This window comes from Pan paniscus, chromosome 13 (assembly GCF_029289425.2).
Source record: "Pan paniscus chromosome 13, NHGRI_mPanPan1-v2.0_pri, whole genome shotgun sequence".
Lineage (NCBI taxonomy): Eukaryota > Metazoa > Chordata > Mammalia > Primates > Hominidae > Pan > Pan paniscus.
In genome coordinates, this window is record NC_073262.2 from 51267392 (window position 1) to 51288512 (window position 21121).

The following is a 21121-nucleotide window of genomic DNA, read 5'->3' on the forward strand; positions in this document are numbered from 1 at the left end:
GAATCAGTTGCAGTGTGAAGGGAGGTAAGCAGGTGGGGAGAGCAACTAAAGAGAAGTTTTAGAGAGATGCCATTCTGTGAACAGGAGAGGGGAGGAAAAGGAGAGGTAGTTGCTAAAGAGGGCCATGAGCTTTTGTTGTTTTGTTTGGTGGTGCTTACAGTAAGATTTTAGGTTTATAGAAACAATCGAGTCAAACTTGGGCACAGTAGCTCACCCCTGTAATCCCAGCACTTTGGGAGGCCGAGCTGGGTGTATCACGAGGTCAGGAGTTTGAGACCAGCCTGGCCAACATGGTGAAACTCCATCTCTACTAAAGATATGAAAATTAGCCAGACATGGTGGTGCACGCCTGTAATCCCAGCTACTTAGGAGGGTGAGGCAGGAGAATCACTTGAACTCAGGAGGCGGAGGTTGCAGTGAGGTGAGATCATGCCATGCACTCCAGCCTGGGCAAGAGAGTGAGGCTCCATCTCAAAAAAAAAAAAAAAAGAAAGAGAGAGAGAGAGAGAAAAGGAAAGAGAGAAAGAAAGAAAGAAAGAAAGAAAGAAAGAAAGAAAGAAAGAAAGAAAGAAAGAAAGAAAACCAATCCAGTCAAATAAAAAACATGATAACGCTGAAAGGGAGAATTAGGTTCAGAAGGCATGCTAACCTATTGGTTTTAGATACAAACTGAGAAATGTATTCGTTTTTTAAATTATTTCCCCCAAATAAAAAAAAGTACCAAAGCATCAGCACTAGTGATTGAAGATTATAGGGTTCCTGCTTGAGGCACATCATAAAGACATTCTGTGTCCGACAACTCCCCAAGGTTGTTAACTTCCCATTACTGGTGAGGTTGACCTGAAGGCAGTTTATCCCACTGGAGGATGCACTAGACCTGGAGCCTACATGGAGAAAGGTAGACTCTGTTATCACAAAGTCAGGAGTTCTTTCCTTGGCTTAGAACTGGGCTTTAGCAGACCTCTGAACCTTCTCATACTGTAGAAAAGATACATGTTATCGTTATTATTTTTCTGGATAGAGTGTTCCTTATCAGATTCTCCAAGGGGTCCATCACCAGAAGATGCTAAACATGCTGCTCAAAGACATCTTTCAACCCTGCAGCCTGTGATTTAACTCGATGCTGTGACTCTTTCTGTGCAAGTAGACACTGTGGGTGAACAATTGGCATGAAAAATAAGTACAACTGAACAGACTGAGAAAAAGCAAAAGGATAAGGACATGTTAAAGAGTAATAAGATTCTTAGATCAAAATAGATGGCTGGCATAATAATATTAACAAACTTTTAATTGTAGCATAAAAGCTTCATACTGTATTTTAAAATAACCTAGCAGTGACAAATTGTTATCAAACAGGAGGTGACAAGAGGAGCTTGATGCCCCAGACATCCCAGGATAGGACACATATACCCTTGTAGGTGTTCTGTGCTTTATCATACAAAGTTTGGAGTGGAAGGCAGTTCCTCCTGGGCCTAATGGTTTGTTGATGCATCTGTTCTAAACCATATTCTTTCTGAAAGTGCTTGTTCAAGATAAATACAGTCATTTTACCAGTAAATTCCCTGTGTGCAGGGCTTTATTTTTAGCAGACACTCTATATCCATAGTTTACTTGGAGAATTTGTAAACATTCCGCTTTTGGATTTCCATTTTCAGAAATTATAATCCAGTATGTATGGGATGGGGTGAGGGAAATGCATTTTCTAGGCAACACTCCTATTGATTCTGATACAGGCATTCAGTTGATCTCACTATGGAAAACAGTACAGACATGTACTCATTAAGAATTCCTACAGCCCAAAACAGGAATCTACTGAACTAGTTTGGATGAAAGTGTTAGTGATCAAATGTGTTTATGCATTAGGGGTCATTGAATTTTAGCATATAAGCAGAATATGTCACTGCTTACGGCAGAAAAACTATTTATGATGATGCAATTTTAGGTTTCAGTATAAAGCCCGCAGGAAAGAATTATAGGGATGGGAATCTTCCCTGAATAATTTTAACCTTATTCTAAAGTGATCATTAGTTCTACCCATCTTTATAATCTTTATGTGCAAGATAGAACTCTAATTTCAAATTTAATACAAACAATTCACAGATGAATGAATGAAGGAGATCATTTCAAGGAGAAAGCATTTTGTGAGTTACATTTAGTTGTTCTTTCTCCTCGTCTTCTAGAACAAGTCAAGAAGGTGAATGCTTTTCTCTCATAGCTCTGGGAAAGCAGGGCAGAGAAGACTTTATAATACCTAATGCCAGTTCCGGGGAAGAATTAAATTCAATTTTGTTTAACTGCAAAGGACAAATGGTTACTTGATTCCCCAAGAGTTATTAATTTTGAATGTTTCATTGAGCCTTTATCACACCATCACAACTACATTCCTACAGTCCTAAGTAGAATGTTTTTTCTACTTTGGGATTGAATTGAACATTTTTAAATATGCATGTGAAAGTCTAGAAACAACTTTAAAATAAGATGATTGTCAATCTCAATGTAGATAAACTGATGTTACGTAGGCGGTGCCACTCACACTCAGCAATGGTAAAGGGTACATGTGAGTACTTACTATAGGAACATCCGTAGACCTCGACTCTCATGCCAATCTTCCCACTGGGATTCCATTCCAGGGGCACAAAGCGAACAAATCGGGCTCTCACTGAGTGCAATAGCTTGTGGTGCACCACGCTGTCAGCATTCATGTTTCCTGCAAAGGTCTGCAGAGAAGAAAGGAGAGGCAGTGAGGTCTGTGTTATCATGGAATTTCAGTGGAAAACCATATTTGTTACTCCACGAACTCGTACTGAGAACATACCTAATTTCTCACGTATTTCAAATGAAATATGACTTGGGTGAAAATCCTGCATCATGTTTGTTTGTTTTCAGAAATACTTCACATTATTCTTTAAGAAATCCCTTTTAGGCTGGGTGAAGTGGCTCACGCCTGTAATCCCAGCACTTTGGGAGGCTGAGGCAAAAGCGGGTCATGAGGTCAGGAGTCTGAGACCAGACTGGCCAGCATGGTGAAACCCTGTCTCTAGTAAAAACACAAAAAAATTAGCTGGGCATGGTGGTGTGTGCCTGTAATCCCAGCTACCCGAGAGACTGAGGCAGGATAATCACTTGAACCCAGGAGGCGGAGGTTGCAGTGAGCCAAGATCGTACCACTGCACTCCAGCCTGGGCGACAGAGGGAGACTCTGTCAAAAAAAAAAAAAAAAGAAATCCCTCTTAAACGTTTTATGAATAAAGCAATTCTAGCAAGTCCTGAGGCATGACACCTAAAAGTTTTACAAAGTTAACAATACAATGAAATTCCCATGTTCCTAATGTCCATTCGCACTGAGGAATGGAAGATAACTGACAATCTGCTTTTAGAAGGAAAGGATTTTATTGAAGTAATTGTTACCAATAATTGAGGCCAGTCACTATGCTAAGCACTTTCCATTATCATTAACACCATTTCACAGATTTTTAAAAAAAGAAGCCTAGAAAGAGAAAAAGGGAAGGAAAAAAATCTCCAAATCACCCAATTGGCTAGTAATTAGTCTGAAATTTCTACAGCTTTCTACTCTTCAACAATTTCATTGTTGTTACAGGAGGGAGACAATGCAACTCAGATTTATATCTTGTTCTTTTTCATATTTCCTTGTGAAGTTTAAGCAAAAGAATACACAGCACAAAAGCTATGTGGTCTACTACCATTGTACTTCATAGCCTTTATTTGGATGTGAACAACATGAATGACATGTGAACAACAAGAATGACAACGAACTACTCATCAGAAAAAAAAAAAGGAAATCCAAAATGCTGAAAGTAAAATGCTATCAACCCAGCATTCTATATCCAACGCTGGAACTCAGAAAATGATACCCCAAAACATGGCACTTTGACATACAACTAAAGAAGTAGCCTCAATTCTCTCTTACCTTCCCCTCCTCACTCCAACTCTCAATACTTTGTTCCAAAGCACAGGTTAAGGCTATTCTCTGAAGTTCTTTTATCTACTTGGAAACTGAACCCACCAAAGAGAAACAATTGTCTTCAATCCCCTCCCTGAAATGTAATTAATTAGGGAAGATTACAACTCATATTACAGAGAGAAAAAAAAAACTAAAAATTAAACACCACACCTAGAATCCAGATGATCTTTATTTCTAATCCTATTCAATGCCTAAAAAGAATTATTAAAAATAATCTGAGCATTGGGCTCATTCATTTTCCCTGAAAATTATTGGGGGGCTTTTTTTGCTGCAGATGAAATCCAAAGGCTCACACCTAATATATTTTTTCAATTGGAGTAAATATATGTAGCAAAAAATGTATCATTATAACCAATTTAAAGTAAATAATTCAGGGCACTAAGCATATTCACGTTGTCGTACAACTATCACCACCATCCTTCCCCAGAACGTTTTCATCATCCCAATCATACCTAATCTTTAAGATGGGATGTCAGCTAGCATACCGATTTGCTTGCTTCATTATGAATCATCAACGTTTTTCTTTTCAGCTTCTAATATTCATAGATAAAACCTACTTGCTGGTGTGCAATCAATGTCAACCAATGAAAAGAAGATCCATTGCTTTCGCAAATGACCAAAGTGAACACCAAGTAAGATAGTTTTGTCTATTTAATGAAATCCATTTTCAAAGACCTTAACCTTAACCTTGATTATATTTTCATAGCACCTGTGGATTTAGGTTCTCTTGCATAATCTTTGACATTTCTACTACGCACAAAACACCCGCTAGCTAATAGCTCTGAAATTAGGCAATTGATGTAATTACTATCATGTATCACAAAGTGGCTTATAAAGAAGGAATTGGCTCACTTTCTATTTTGCAGCCCCTTCTGCAGCAAAACTCTCATATAAAAGAATGACTTAGTGGCGAGGAATTTCTTTAGGTTCAAATTCAACATTTCACCTCCCAGGTTTGTCAAAGCTTTGAACATTTTCTCTTTATCCAGATGGAGAATGGCTTTATTTGACAGAAATGCTCTTCCACATCCCCTGCTCCCAGCGCTAGCATCTGGCAAAGGTATGAAGCTGTCCTCCTTCCCTGCTCACCTGGAAAGGACGCCTCCCTGTGGAGTTTAGTTCTTTTAAAATGTCCTTGCATCCATACCACTTTGATATGTATGAGGGAAGGAAGGGAGATGGGTTCTGGTGGTTTCTTACTGTTTTGGGTAGAGTAAAAGTGTGTCATGTTTTTCTACAGCCTAACTGTGGAACCTTCTGTTCAGCACTCTCAATTCCCTACTGATTGTGTGCACCATATCCCACCTCCCCAGGCATGTGAGTCCGTAGGTCTATAGCATTATTTATCTAATCCAAATGTGAAGTAGAAACTTATCCACCTTCAAATGACTGGCTTCCCCTTCTGAGTTTGGCATAATTTGTAGATTGAATATCTCTCTCTCACACACACACACACACACATCTTAAAACAATGTTTAAAATTTGATCGCACGCTCCAGATTAAAGATTTGTTTCATGACCTGGCAATGCTTTATAGGAGTCAATCCCATGACTAATGTATGGTGTGCTCCAATGAGAAGGAATCTTGGACTCTCATTCTGAGAAGAGGCAGCCTTACTATTGCAATCTCACAGTCTCAAAGCCCTACTATCCCAGAGCCACATCATTTGCAGTTTCATAGTCTTAGAGGCTCATGGTCAAGTAGATCCAAGGTCTCACAGTTCTGAGACCTCGAAGTTTTCAATGCATGGTCCCAGGGACTTCCTGGTGCTAGCAGCTTAAGGTCACCTAGAAAGCATTAACAGTAGAGGCAGATCGAATCTAAACAAAGCTACAATCAGCCCCTCCCCAAGTTCACCAGTGGATCAAAGTCAATCAATCACTTATCAATGCCGGAAGTTATGTGCCAGATGAATAGCAAGAAAAGATCTTCCTGTTAGATGTATTAAAGCCACCAACCTATCCAAAGCAATCTCAGTTGATGAATGTAACATGTGAAAAACAAGAATGACAACAAACTACTCATCAGAAAAAAAAAAAAAAAAAAAGGAAATCCAAAAATTCTGAAAGTAAAACACAATCTAGCATTCTATATCCAATGCTGGAACTCAGGAAATGATACCCCAAAATATGGCACTTTGACATACAACTAAAGAAATAGCCTCAAATCTCTCTTAACTTCCCCTCCTCACTCCATCTCTCAATACTTTGTCGGTTCCAAAGCACAGGTTAAGGCTATTCTCCGAAGTTCTTTTTTTTTATTTTTTATTTTTAATTTTTTTTTTTATTATACATTAAGTTTTAGGGTACATGTGCACAATGTGCAGGTTAGTTACATATGTATACATGTGCCATGCTGGTGCGCTGCACCCACTAACTCGTCATCTAGCATTAGGTATATCTCCCAATGCTATCCCTCCCCCCTCCCCCCACCCCACCACAGTCCCCAGAGTGTGATATTCCCCTTCCTGTGTCCATGTGATCTCATTGTTCAATTCCCACCTATGAGTGAGAATATGCGGTGTTTGGTTTTTTGTTCTTGCGATAGTTTACTGAGAATGATGATTTCCAATTTCATCCATGTCCCTACAAAGGACATGAACTCATCATTTTTTATGGCTGCATAGGATTCCATGGTGTATATGTGCCACATTTTCTTAATCCAGTCTATCATTGACGGACATCTGGATTGGTTCCAAGTCTTTGCTATTGTGAATAATGCCGCAATAAACGTACGTGTGCATGTGTCTTTATAGCAGCATGATTTATAGTCCTTTGGGAATATACCCAGTAATGGGATGGCTGGGTCAAATGGTATTTCTAGTTCTAGATCCCTGAGGAATCGCCACACTGACTTCCACAATGGTTGAACTAGTTTACAGTCCCACCAACAGTGTAAAAGTGTTCCTATTTCTCCACATCCTCTCCAGCACCTGTTGTTTCCTGACTTTTTAATGATCGCCATTCTAACTGGTGTGAGATGGTACCTCATTGTGGTTTTGATTTGCATTTCTCTGATGGCCAGTGATGATGAGCATTTTTTCATGTGTTTTTTGGCTGCATAAATGTCTTCTTTTGAGAAGTGTCTGTTCATGTCCTTCGCCCACTTTTTGGTGGGGTTGTTTGTTTTTTTCTTGTAAATTTGTTTGAGTTCATTGTAGATTCTGGATATTAGCCCTTTGTCAGATGAGTAGGTTGCGAAAATTTTCTCCCATGTTGTAGGTTGCCTGTTCACTCTGATGGTAGTTTCTTTTGCTGTGCAGAAGCTCTTTACTTTAATTAGATCCCATTTGTCAATTTTGTCTTTTGTTGCCATTGCTTTTGGTGTTTTGGACATGAAGTCCTTGCCCATGCCTATGTCCTGAATGGTAATGCCTAGGTTTTCTTCTGGGGTTTTTATGGTTTTCGGTCTAACGTTTAAGTCTTTAATCCATCTTGAATTGATTTTTGTATAAGGTGTAAGGAAGGGATCCAGTTTCAGCTTTCTACATATGGCTAGCCAGTTTTCCCAGCACCATTTATTAAATAGGGAATCCTTTCCCCATTGCTTGTTTTTCTCAGATTTGTCAAAGATCAGATAGTTGTAGATATGTGGCATTATTTCTGAGGGCTCTGTTCTGTTCCATTGATTTATATCTCTGTTTTGGTACCAGTACCATGCTGTTTTGGTTACTGTAGCCTTGTAGTATAGTTTGAAGTCAGGTAGTGTGATGCCTCCAGCTTTGTTCTTTTGGCTTAGGATTGCCTTGGCAATGCGGGCTCTTTTTTGGTTCCATATGAACTTTAAAGTAGTTTTTTCCAATTATGTGAAGAAAGTCATTGGTAGCTTGATGGGGATGGCATTGAATCTGTAAATTACCTTGGGCAGTATGGCCATTTTCACGATATTGATTCTTCCTACCCATGAGCATGGAATGTTCTTCCATTTGTTTGTATCCTCTTTTATTTCCTTGAGCAGTGGTTTGTAGTTCTCCTTGAAGAGGTCCTTCACATCCCTTGTAAGGTGGATTGCTAGGTATTTTATTCTCTTTGAAGCAATTGTGGGAGTTCACTCATGATTTAGCTCTTTGTCTGTCTGTTATTGGTGTATAAGAATGCTTGTGATTTTTGTACATTGATTTTGTATCCTGAGACTTTGCTGAAGTTGCTTATCAGCTTAAGGAGATTTTGGGCTGAGACCATGGGGTTTTCTAGATATACAATCATGTCGTCTGCAAACAGGGACAATTTGACTTCCTCTTTTCCTAATTGAATACCCTTTATTTCCTTCTCCTGCCTAATTGCCCTGGCCAGAACTTCCAACACTATGTTGAATAGGAGTGGTGAGAGAGGGCATCCCTGTCTTGTGCCCGTTTTCAAAGGGAATGCTTCCAGTTTTTGCCCATTCAGTATGATATTGGCTGTGGGTTTGTCATAGATAGCTCTTATTATTTTGAAATACGTCCCATCAATACCTAATTTATTGAGAGTTTTTAGCATGAAGGGTTGTTGGATTTTGTTGAAGGCTTTTTCTGCATCTATTGAGATAATCATGTGGTTTTTGTCTTTGGCTCTGTTTATATGCTGGATTACATTTATTGATTTGTGTATATTGAACCAGCCTTGCATCCCAGGGATGAAGCCCACTTGATCATGGTGGATAAGCTTTTTGATGTGCTGCTGGATTCATTTTGCCAGTATTTTATTGAGGATTTTTGCATCAATGTTCATCAAGGATATTGGTCTAAAATTCTCTTTTTTGGTTGTGTCTCTGCCTGGCTTTGCTATCAGAATGATGCTGGCCTCATAAAATGAGTTAGGGAGGATTCCCTCTTTTTCTATTGATTGGAATAGTTTCAGAAGGAATGGTACCAGTTCCTCCTTGTCCCTCTGATAGAATTCGTCTGTGAATCCATCTGGTCCTGGACTCTTTTTGGTTGGTAAACTATTGATTATTGCCACAATTTCAGCTCCTGTTATTGGTCTATTCAGAGATTCAAATTCTTCCTGGTTTAGTCTTGGGAGAGTGTATGTGTCCAGGAATTTATCCATTTCTTCCAGATTTTCTAGTTTATTTGCGTAGAGGTGTTTGTAGTATTCTCTGATGGTAGTTTGTATTTCTGTGGGATCGGTGGTGATATCCCCTTTATCATTTTTTATTGCATCTATTTGATTCTTCTCTCTTTTTTTCTTTGTTAGTCCTGCTAGCGGTCTATCAATTTTGTTGATCCTTTCAAAAAACCAGCTCCTGGATTCATTAATTTTTGAAGAGTTTTTTGTGTCTCTATTTCCTTCAGTTCTGCTCTGATTTTAGTTATTTCTTGCCTTCTGCTAGCTTTTGAATGTGTTTGCTCTTGCTTTTGTAGTTCTTTTTATTGTGATGTTGGGGTGTCAATTTTGGATCTTTCCTGCTTTCTCTTGTGGGCATTTAGTGCTATAAATTTCCCTCTACACACTGCTTTGAATGCGTCACAGAGATTCTGGTATGTTGTGTCTTTGTTCTCGTTGGTTTCAAAGAACATCTTTATTTCTGCCTTCATTTCGTTATGAACCCAGTAGTCATTCAGGAGCAGGTTGTTCAGTTTCCATGTAGTTGAGCGATTTTGAGTGAGATTCTTAATCCTGAGTTCTAGTTTGATTGCACTGTGGTCTGAGAGATAGTTTGTTATAATCTCTGTTCTTTTACATTTGCTGAGGAGAGCTTTACTTCCAAGCATGTGGTCAATTTTTGAATAGGTGTGGTGTGGTACTGAAAAAAAATGTATATTCTGTTGATTTGGGGTGGAGAGTTCTGTAGTCCACTTGGTGCAGAGCTGTGTTCAATTCCTGGGTATCCTTGTTGACTTTCTGTCTTGTTGATCTGTCTAATGCTGACAGTGGGGTGTTAAAGTCTCCCATTATTAATGTGTGGGAGTCTAAGTCTCTTTGTAGGTCACTCAGGACTTGCTTTATGAATCTGGGTGCTCCTGTATTGGGTGCATATATATTAAGAATAATTAGCTCTTCTTGTTGAATTGATCCCTTTACCATTATGTAATGGCCTTCTTTGTCTCTTTTGATCTTTGTTGGTTTAAAGTCTGTTTTATCAGAGACTAGGATTGCAACCCCTGCCTTTTTTTATTTTCCATTTGCTTGGTAGATCTTCCTCCATCCTTTTATTTTGAGCCTACGTGTGTCTCTGCAAGTGAGATGGGTTTCCTGAATACAGCACACTGATGGGTCTTGACTCTTTATCCAATTTGCCAGTCTGTGTCTTTTAATTGGAGCATTTAGTCCATTTACATTTAAAGTTAATATTGTTACGTGTGAATTTGATCCTGTCATTATGATGTTAGCTGGTGATTTTGCTCATTAGTTGATGCAGTTTCTTCCTAGTCTTGATGGTCTTTACATTTTGGCATGATTTTGCAGCGGCTGGTACCGGTTGTTCCTTTCTATGTTTAGTGCGTCCTTCAGGAGCTCTTTTAGGGCAGGCCTGGTGGTGACAAAATCTCTCAGCATTTGCTTGTCTGTAAAGGATTTTATTTCTCCTTCACTTATGAAGCTTAGTTTGGCTGGATATGAAATTCTGGATTGAAAATTCTTTTCTTTAAGAATGTTGAATATTGGCCCCCACTCTCTTCTGGCTTGTAGGGTTTCTGCCAAGAGATCCGCTGTTAGTCTGATGGGCTTCCCTTTGAGGGTAACCCGACCTTTCTCTCTGGCTGCCCTTAACATTTTTTCCTTCATTTCAACTCTGGTGAATCTGACAATTATGTGTCTTGGAGTTGCTCTTCTCGAGGAGTATCTTTGTGGCGTTCTCTGTATTTCCTGAATCTGAACGTTGGCCTGCCTTGCTAGATTGGGGAAGTTCTCCTGGATAATATCCTGCAGAGTGTTTTCCAACTTGGTTCCATTCTCCCCATCACTTTCAGGTACACCAATCAGACGTAGATTTGGTCTTTTCACATAGTCCCATATTTCTTGGAGGCTTTGCTCATTTCTTTTTATTCTTTTTTCTCTAAACTTCCCTTCTAGCTTCATTTCATTCATTTCATCTTCCATGGCTGATACCCTTTCTTCCAGTTGATCGCATCGGCTCCTGAGGCTTCTGCATTTTTCAAGTAGTTCTCAAGCCTTGGTTTTCAGCTCCATCAGCTCCTTTAAGCACTTCTCTGTATTGGTTATTCTAGGTATATATTTTTCTAAATTTTTTTCAAAGTTTTCAACTTCTTTGCCTTTGGTTTGAATGTCCTCCCGTAGCTCAGAGTAATTTGATCGTCTGAAGCCTCCTTCTCTCAGCTCGTCAAAGTCATTCTCCATCCAGCTTTGTTCCATTGTTGGTGAGGAACTGCGTTCCTTTGGAGGAGGAGAGGCGCTCTGCGTTTTAGAGTTTCCAGTTTTTCTGTTCTGTTTTTTCCCCATCTTTGTGGTTTTATCTACTTTTGGTCTTTGATGATGGTGATGTACAGATGGGTTTTTGGTGTGGATGTCCTTTCTGTTTGTTAGTTTTCCTTCTAACAGACAGGACCCTCAGCTGCAAGTCTGTTGGAATACCCTGCCTTGTGAGGTGTCAGTGTGCCCCTGCTGGGGGGTGCCTCCCAGTTAGGCTGCTCGGGGGTCAGGGGTCAGGGACCCACTTGAGGAGGCAGTCTGCCCGTTCTCAGATCTCCAGCTGCGTGCTGGGAGAACCACTGCTCTCTTCAAAGCTGTCAGACAGGGACATTTAAGTCTGCAGAGGTTACTGCTGACTTTTTGTTTGTCTGTGCCCTGCCCCCAGAGTTGGAGCCTACAGAGGTAGGCAGGCCTCCTTGAGCTGTGGTGGGCTCCACCCAGTTGGAGCTTCTGGGCTGCTTTGTTTACCTAAGCAAGCCTGGGCAACGGCGGGCGCCCCTCCCCCAGCCTCGCTGCCGCCTTGCAGTTTGATCTCAGACTGCTGTGCTAGCAATCAGCAAGACTCCCTGGGCGAAGGACCCTCCGAGCCAGGTGCGGGATGTAGTCTTGTGGTGCGCCGTTTTTTAAGCCGGTCTGAAAAGCGCAATATTCGGGTGGGAGTGACCGGATTTTCCAGGTGCGTCCGTCACCCCTTTCTCCGACTCGGAAAGGGAACTCCCCGACCCCTTGCGCCCCCCAGGTGAGGCAATGCCTCGCCCTGCTTCGGCTCGCGCACGGTGCGCGCACCCACTGGCCTGCGCCCACTGTCTGGCACTCCCCAGCGAGATGAACCCGGTACCTCAGATGGAAATGCAGAAATCACCCGCCTTCTGCGTCGCTGACGCTGGGAGCTGCAGACCTGAGCTGCTCCGATTCGGCCATCTTGGCTTCTCCTCCGGAAGTTCTTTTATCTACTTGGAAACTGAACCCACCAAAGAGAAACACAATTGTCTTCAATCCCCTCCCTGAAATGTAATTAAGTAGGGAAGATTGCAACTCATAATACAGAGAGGAAAAAACTAAAAATTAAACACCACACCTAGAACCCAGATGATCTTTATCTCTAATCCTATACAATACCTAAAAAGAATTATTTATTAAAAATAGTCTGAGTACTGGGTACATCCATTTTCCCTGAAAAGAGTTTACTGCTCTTCAAAATTACTACATTTCTCCCATCTCCGTTTCCCCTGTGAAGAAGGGTATTGAAGCACCTGAACCTCACTGAGTTATTGAGTCCTGATTCTCTAGCAACTCCCCTGGGCTTATCCATGTTAAATACACTGATATGCCTTTTCTTTCTAGTATCCTGCCATTGTTAATTTGTTACATTTGTTAATTTTCAGTGAACCTTTAGAAAGAAGAGAGGAAGCTTTCCCCTGACCTCTACAACCCCCCCTCAAAAAAATAGCTTTCAAATATGAAGGAAAAGAAACAGTTCCATGAACAAAATAAATAATTTATTAGCTATAAAACTGCTAAGAAATGCTAATACAAAAGTAGAAGAAATTGATGCCAGGTAAAATTTGTGGTGTATAGGAAGGAATGATGAGCTCTCAATCCCACTAGTGAAAATGTATCAAAAGGAAAGGAAATTAGTATATCAAAATGATACCTGCACCCCCATGTTTATCACAGCACTACTTACAACAGCAAAGATATAGAAACAACGCGTGTCCATCAATAGATGAATAGTTAGAGGAAATGTAGTATATGTATTATTCAGCCATAAAAAAGAATGAATTCACGTCATTTGCAACAAGATGGACGGAACTGGAGGTTATTATATTAAGTAAAATAAGCCAGCTACAGAAAGACAAGCTTCACATGTCTGCACTCATATGTGAGAGCTAAAAGTAAGTTGATCTCATGGAGGTAGAGTAGAATGATAGTTACCAGAAGCCAGGAAAGGTATATGTGAGGTTGGGATGAAAAAAGATTGGTTAATGGGTACAAACATGTAGTTAGATAGAAGAAATATGTTCTAATGTTTAATAGCACAGTAGAGTGACTATAGTTAACAACAACATGTATTATATGTTTTAAAATAGCTAGGAAAGGTGATTTGAATTATTCCCAATACAAATAAATGATAAATGCTTGAGCTGATGGATATCCCAAATACCCTGACTTGATCTTTGCACATTCTGTGTATGTATCAAAATATCACATGCACACCATAACTATGTACAAGTATTACACATCAATTTAAAAATCAAATGAAAACTGCATGGTTAAATATAAAAGACTATTTTTCTTTCTTAAACATTTTAAAAGTCAGTTCATAGTTTTTTAAAAAATAATATCTTGTAATGTTTGCAAGGCATGTAGAAGGAAAATATATGCGAACAAAACCAAAAAGGATGGAAAGTACAGAAAATGGAATTATACAAGAGGACAAAAAATCAGAAAGGATATGAAAGATTCAAATAGCATTATCAGTAAAATTGACCTAATTTACATTCATGGAACACTCCATTCAACAACTGCAGATTATACATTAGTTTAAAGTCCACACAGCACATTCACTGAGACCATATCCTGCACAATAAAATAGGTCTTATTTAAAACCGTACAGTTTGTTTTTTAACCACAATTGAATTAAATTAGGAATCAATAATAAATTATCTAGAAAAACCTCAAATATTTGGAAGTTAATCAACACAGTTTTAAGTAACCTGTAGGTCAAAGAAGAAATCTCAATGGAAATTAGAAATTAGTTTGAATTGCATGATGATAAAAACACTGTATCAAAGCTTGTGGGACACAGTTAAAGCAGACCTTAGAGAAAAACTTGTGGCTTCAGTGCTTTGTACATAAGAAGAACAACATAAAATTAAAAATCTAATTTTCCACTTCTAGAGGCTAGCAAGACAGTAAATTTAATACAGAATATTAGTAGATTGGAATATTACTCAACAATAAAAAGTAACAAAGTGCTGATCCCTGCAACAACACATTAGTTGAGCAAAATAAGCCAGCCATAAAGAGCGCAAACAGCACGATTCCACGCATATAAAATTCTAAACTAGGCAGACCTAAGCTCTGAGGATGGAAACCAGATCAGTACTTTTCTTGACAGTGTGAGGCCACAAATAACTACAAAGAACATTCATCAATTCATTTGATCACAGCATTCTTGTGAAGTAGGTAGGCTGTTTTATCTTCATTTTAAAGGTGAGAAAACTTAATTTTGGAGAGGTTAAGTGATCCGAGGTCGTAAGTAAAAAAAATTATCAGAAGTTGAGACTAGATTATAGAGATTCTGATGAGAGTCTAGTGACCCTTTTACTTCACTCCCATAATCACCTCCATATATAAGTGGAGTCCGGTTTCTGCAACCAAGTAATTGCAGTGGCTGCATCATAGCTACCGTTTTCAAGGGTCTCCTCTATGCCAGGCACTTGCTAGGCTCTTTGCATGTATTAGTTCACTTTGTCCCACTTATCATCAAAGAAGCTTTCAGCCCACTTCCTCATTAAAAGAGACACCCTGTTCCCGCCCCTCCACATGTATTTAATCCTTCTGAATTTGCGGTACATCTTACAAACATGTGGCTCATTAATGTAGTCTCACCGCCTCACGAGGAAAACCCTGGGACTCAGAGAGATTAATGGCAAGAACACACTGCAAAATCAGTGCAGGTCCTTTCCATTTACAATTCTGAGTGATATTATATGCACTACTTCTCAGAAATTTGTTTTTTCTATTTTCCCCAACCGCCCCCACCCGCCACCCCCACAACCTTAAGTACTAATATACTGAATTTATCCATAGACCTTTTAAAGTTATAATGAGATAAATGTTATTATATTTGTTACTCTCAAATATCATTCATATGATTCTTAACAAAGCTGTTCACTGATCTTATCCCTACACGGAAACACAGTTTAGGAGTTTGTCTTTCTTTCCCTGGAGTTAAAGAACTTGAGGCTTAGAGAAGTTAAGTTTCTTGTAATGGTCACAGAGAGAGTGAAATTTGCTCTTCAAAGAGAATCTCAATCTCCCATCTTCTTCCAAGAACTCTCCACCACATTTGGCCTGAATATTAGAAAAGAAAATAAGCACATAGAAAGGAGATCACAGGGAGAGCTTACTCGGGATTGACACACAGAAGAATATGCCAGAAGTGAAAGAAAAGAGTATCAGTCAGCATTCACCCGCTGCCCTTTTGCCACTCAGTCATTCCTAAGTGTTCAACACTGTTTGGTTAATGAATGGAAGAACCTGTGGTCACACAAAGGTGCTGATGCTCTTCCTTGACTTTGTTAAGCAGGTCATGGTGTGGGCAGACACTGTGAGGCTAAGGCAAGATTGGTGCTGGGACTGATCAGTGGAGAGTGGACAGGTCTGAGCTGGCTGCCACCAGAGCCACTCATTTGGATTCTGTGAATTCACTGTAGCCAGCCGACCTACACTGTTGACTTTGACTGGCAGTGAGATTACAAGTATCCAGGTGCCACCAGGCAGATGTTATTAATTTGCCTAACTACAGTCTGTGCAAGAAATGACAGGTACAACAACAAAATTCTGCATCAGTGACCTTGACAGGGGATGTCGGGAATTTTCAGGGAGACTCTGTTGCAAGTCTGGTGCTCTGCCAAACACATCCCCTTGCCTAAGGGTCCATGTTAAGAGAAGCAGTGGGAAAGAAAAGAAATGAACTTTGGGTGCTAATCCTAACATCCCTGCGGATATGGTTTGGCTGTGTCCCCACCAAGATCTCATCTTGAAGTGTTGCTCCCATAACCCCCACCTGTCATGAGAGGGACCCAGTGGGAGGTGATTGATTCATGGGGGTGGGTTTTTTCCCATGCTGTTCTCGTGCTAGTGAATAAGTCTCACGAGATCTGATAGTTTTAGAAAGGGCAGTTCCCCTGCACATGCTTTCTTACCTGCTGCCATGTAAGACGTGCGTTTGGTCCTTCTTAGCCTTCTTCCATAATTGTGAGGCCTCCCTAGCCATGTGGAACTGTGAGTCAATTAAACCTCCTTCTTTTATAAATTACCCAGTCTCGGGTATGTCTTTATTAGCAGCATGAGACTGGACTAATATGATTTGCCCTGTCATCCCCAGCAAGGCACCCGGACTGTAATTCCTCTTTGAATCTGGATTGTATCTCGTTTTAAACTGCATTGTCTAGAACAGTGCATGGAGCACAGTATTTCTTAAAGGTATATTGAAATGGATTTCAGTAACCCAAGCCAAATATGTGTACTTTTTTCAAAATCAGTCAATTTACAAACAGCATCTTAATGCTGCACATACGGTTATTAAAGACTTGCTGAATAACTGGGTGAATGAATGAACAAAGAAAAATAAAAAAAACTTTTCTTAATCTGTTTACTCATCAAGAAAATAGAGAAAATGAAGTCTCCAGGGAAGATGTGAATCTTACATCTAATACATATGCAGATGACACTTCATTTTGTAGGTTCTTCAATACATGCAACACTCTTCAAGAGAAAGAAGGACAGAGAGAAGAAAAAGAAAGGCGGGTTCCAATAGAAAATACTTGTGAAAATATCTTTGTATGACAGTGTATGCTGAAGCAACGACCTGCTAATACCTCGAGCCACATACAAGGAATGTGTCAATGACACTTACATTTTCTGAATGACTTTCAAAGGGATGTCCCCCAGAAGAGTACAAACTAAAGTTAAGGAGGAACTAGCAGCACAGAGGTAATTAGAAATGATTGGTTTTCTTTTCTAATTTAAGAAGATACATTTAATAAGGCAAAGGGTAATTAACATGCAAACCACAGACTTAAAGCTAAAATTGACAAACCCATTCAGCCTTCAAAGTTCCAAACTGCTATTCAGAGCAGTGCAAAAATGGATTTCAGACAGGAGTTTATACAAAAGAAAATGAGAAAAATAGGTTTTAGGCACTGGCCACTACTGGTAGCTAAGAGGAACTCTGAAATGATAGATTTGAGGAGACAAAAATGAGAGTTAAACGATTGAACTCTCCTTTTCCCCCACTCTTCCTTATTTGGAGCACAGGGTCTATTATATCATAAGTGCATATGTGTGTATCTACTTGTCGTTTAATAGTGATAGTTATTTGATTAGCTTAAAAGACCACTCAGAATTTGATTTCTGTCTAAGAATCCTGTTGTACCTTAACAGTTGGCAAGAGGGGAATGACTGATTGGCACCACTTGCCACCCTGCTTGCTTTGCCTGGTTATGACCTCCAGATTAGAGAAACAACACAAGGATTTCAGCCAACACTAGAGAAAAGCTGGCATTCCAGTCTGATCTCACCACCAGTTGTGTGGGTATAGGCTCTCAGAGCTGTGCTAGTGACAATCACGTGCTCATGTTCTCTCCCTTCTCTCAGGGAGTCGCTATCGACTCTGTGATCTTACTCTGTTGGAGTTGTGTACCTGGGACACTGAAGATGTATTTGTTTATGCCTCTGTCTCTGGCAGTAAAAATTCCCTTCAGTGGGTATTAGTGCTTCCTCATTCCCAGCCCAGCCTTGGCACATCTTCTGTGACACATGTGCTCCCGTGCCACCAGTGGTCAACTTGACATTTTCCTCCTAGTCTCCTTGTCCTGGCCTTCACTGTCATTCATTCTCCTGAAGCTTGATGTGGCCACTTCAGAAAATGAAATATGAAGGGATCCTAACATGGACAACTTTGTTATTCTTTTACCCCTGTGAAAGTTATTTCTGATGCAAATCTTATCAATATAGAGTCTCCTAATACACTCCTGGAACCCCTTCCTAAACCATCAGTTATATCCCTTTTTATTCTTAGTGAGGGGATATAATAGAACTTGTCAGCAGAAGTTACTCAGTAAACCCGTGAAGGTTGCAGGGGGTAATGTCTTCCATTAAGTGACTCTCCCACTGGAGACTCCAGTGTTGTCAGAGTGACCAGCACCTGGCCCCAGGCAGAAAAGCCCAGCTTCCCGTAGGGGCAGTGCCCCATGACCATGGAGCTACTGCATCGCTACCCTCACTGCCCCATGAAAGTTATTACTTCTATATTCCATTTTCTCATCCTTCTTCTACTTTGATGAACAAATGTCCTTGCCTGTGAATTATTTGCATTAAATCTCCTCCATCAATAACGTAAGTACAAATAGAATTTATTGAAAGTCAAGAGTTACAAGCACCAAGAAAGGGCATTGATAAAGTTATTTTAAGGTACATGTGGAAGAACCTAAATCACCATTGGGCCTCTGCCTATTTATGGCTTTAACAACCAAACACTAATTTAGAATGAAGTTTCTGAATAAAGTTCTCAAAATTCTTCCTAGAACAATATGAACTTTTGTATATAAGTAGTCTATCAGCATCCCTATGATAATGATAAGTGTCTGAGCCTCTTAGTACTAGAAGATAAAATATGACAACTGATATTATGTACATCAACCCAGAAACAAAGAGAAACATGCCTTTGTTGCCCACTGGCTTGTATGATTCAGAAGAGAAATTCTTCTTGAAGGCGTTGTGCATGTAAAGATAAATGTTTGTTAAGTAATTGACGGCATGTATATGACACCAGACTCCTCTGTTGCCACTGCTGTGTTTGTTCTGAAATTCTGGATTTTGTGTGACTTCTGCTGTGTTAAGTATAAGAGATAATTGGCCGGGCACGATGGCTCACGCCTGTAATCCCAGCAATTTGGCAGGACAAGACAGGTGGATCACATGAAGTCAGGAGTGTGAGACGGCCTGGCCAACATAGTGAAACCCCGTTTCTACTAAAAATACAAAAATTAGCGTGGTGGCACGCATCTGTAATCTCAGCTACTCAGGAGGCTGAGGCAGGAGAATCGCTTGAACCCGGGAGGCGGAGGTTGCAGTGAGCCAAGATCATGCAACTGCGCTCCAGCCTGGGCAACAGAGCGAGACTCGGTCTCAAAAAAAAAAAGTAATAAAAAAAAAGTGTAGGGGGTAATGAAGTGACTGTTGACAACAGTGTCATATATTTATGTTTCTGTCTCTGTGCTGAGAGATAACACCAACATGTATGGCAGCTCCAACATATGGCACATGCCTGGAAAAGACTGAAATACCCTCTTAGCAAAATCACACTTTTCACATTCCACTAAAGAAAACAAAACAAAACAAAAAAAAAAAACAAAAAAAAACAATGCCTTTATCCTTTCAAAAATTAAATAGAAATCTTTTTCAACTTTCTTGCCAATGAGGTAGGGAACTAGAGCATGGGAGTAGGCAGGGCAGCCCGACCTTCTATTAGAGCACCTGGAGTTAAGGAGTGATATTGCAGCAAGGGCCAGGCCCAGAGCTAGGGAGAGGCTAACTCAGGTATACAGGGTAAAGCCTTGGGGCAAAGAGAAAAATAGAAACAAAGATGAAAAGGCTGCCAGTCTTCATAATGCCTTTATGTTCTTATGTGCATGGCAGTAGCTTTAGTAAGTGATCTTGACAAATCTTTTTCGTCTTCCCAGCATGATTTCTCTTTCTCTCTGTCTTGCATTATTTTCCTTCCTACAGTTATCACCACCTGACAAACTAAATATATGCATATATATTCATTTACTTGCCTATCTCCCTGCAATGACACTCTAAGCTTCATGAGAGCAGAGTCTTCTCCTAAAATCTCAAGCAGAACAGGTGGCCCATAAATCCTTGTTGAATGAAGAAATAATATGTAGCATTGGTTTCCCTATTTTTTTTTCATTATAAGCCCTGTTATGTTTTCATGGTGCATCTTGAGGGAATAGTGCTCCTCGGGAATCTGAATATAATGTCTTAATAGGAGATCTTCCTGGTCATGGCTTTGGATGGAAAACAAAGGATAGGAGTTTTGAGGAATGTTCTCAATGAAATGTCACTAGTTTAAGAGGGAACTGGTATGACGTTATAGTTTAGAGCTCCTTCTACTACCACAGTGGATTTAGGAATCTTAAGTGTCAGGCTAGAGTGCTTCAGAGAGTCAAATAATAAAGTGTCAGTGTTCAAGGTTCACCAAGCCCTATGTTACCCAGACTATCCAAAATTATTTGAGGTGGAAGTATCAAAAGGAGTGAATGGGCAGCATATGAAGTCTGTGTTTCATCCTTGATGCCATTCCATACCTCGGAAAGTCAGCTTGTTAACCCCACAAACTACTCACAGACTGTGGGCTCTAGCTTCTGCCATCCTTTACATTTAATTGACCAGAGAATAAGCTAAGGCTGGTGCTGGTTTCATGAGAAACAAATGATGACTAAATAAATCTAGGATGCTCGCTCATCCTTATTTCCTCCCCAGAGCTTTCCAGGCTCACTTCCAGGGATGAACGTCTACACCAGCAGAAAAGCCCCAACTTGCCTGTCCTATAGTCAATTTTCGCCAAAGATAATTCCACCTCCCTGAATGGGAATCTTTGAGGAGATAGCAGATTCTTGCGGGAAAGAGGAATATGAAGGCAGACATCATGTGTCTTTTTTAATCATTCATTTTATTGAGATTTGGATCTTAAACTAGCACTCTACGGAGAAGATGTAAGCTCACTGACAGCCTTTGGCAAAACCACATAATAACCCACGTTTATCATGATCTCCTCCTCTCTTCTTCACTCCTCTGTTCCCTTTCTTTTCTTAGGTGACTTTCAACTTTTTCTGTTGAATTGTAAGTAGCCCAAGCAATGAAATTTTTCCCTTCCTAGGGAAAATGAGCAGTTGAGGAGGCAAATTTTAAAAGGAACACATGAAGAATAATGGAAGAAAGAAGAAAGAGAGAAAAGAGGAAAAATCTTTACAAGCTAAAGGAATTAAT

At 40.0% G+C, this 21121-nt stretch overlaps 1 protein-coding gene across 2 annotated transcripts in view; it reads right to left on the minus strand.

Annotated features, from left to right (window-relative positions):
- The window catches only part of CNTNAP5 (contactin associated protein family member 5), an 876843-nt gene that overhangs the window by 481974 nt on the left and 373748 nt on the right, over nt 1-21121 (minus strand). For both annotated transcript variants that reach the window (XM_055108578.2, XM_008953637.5), the window contains exon 4: nt 2570-2717. In XM_055108578.2, coding sequence (XP_054964553.1) covers nt 2570-2717 — 148 coding nt within the window. The remainder of the gene's footprint in view (nt 1-2569; nt 2718-21121) is intronic.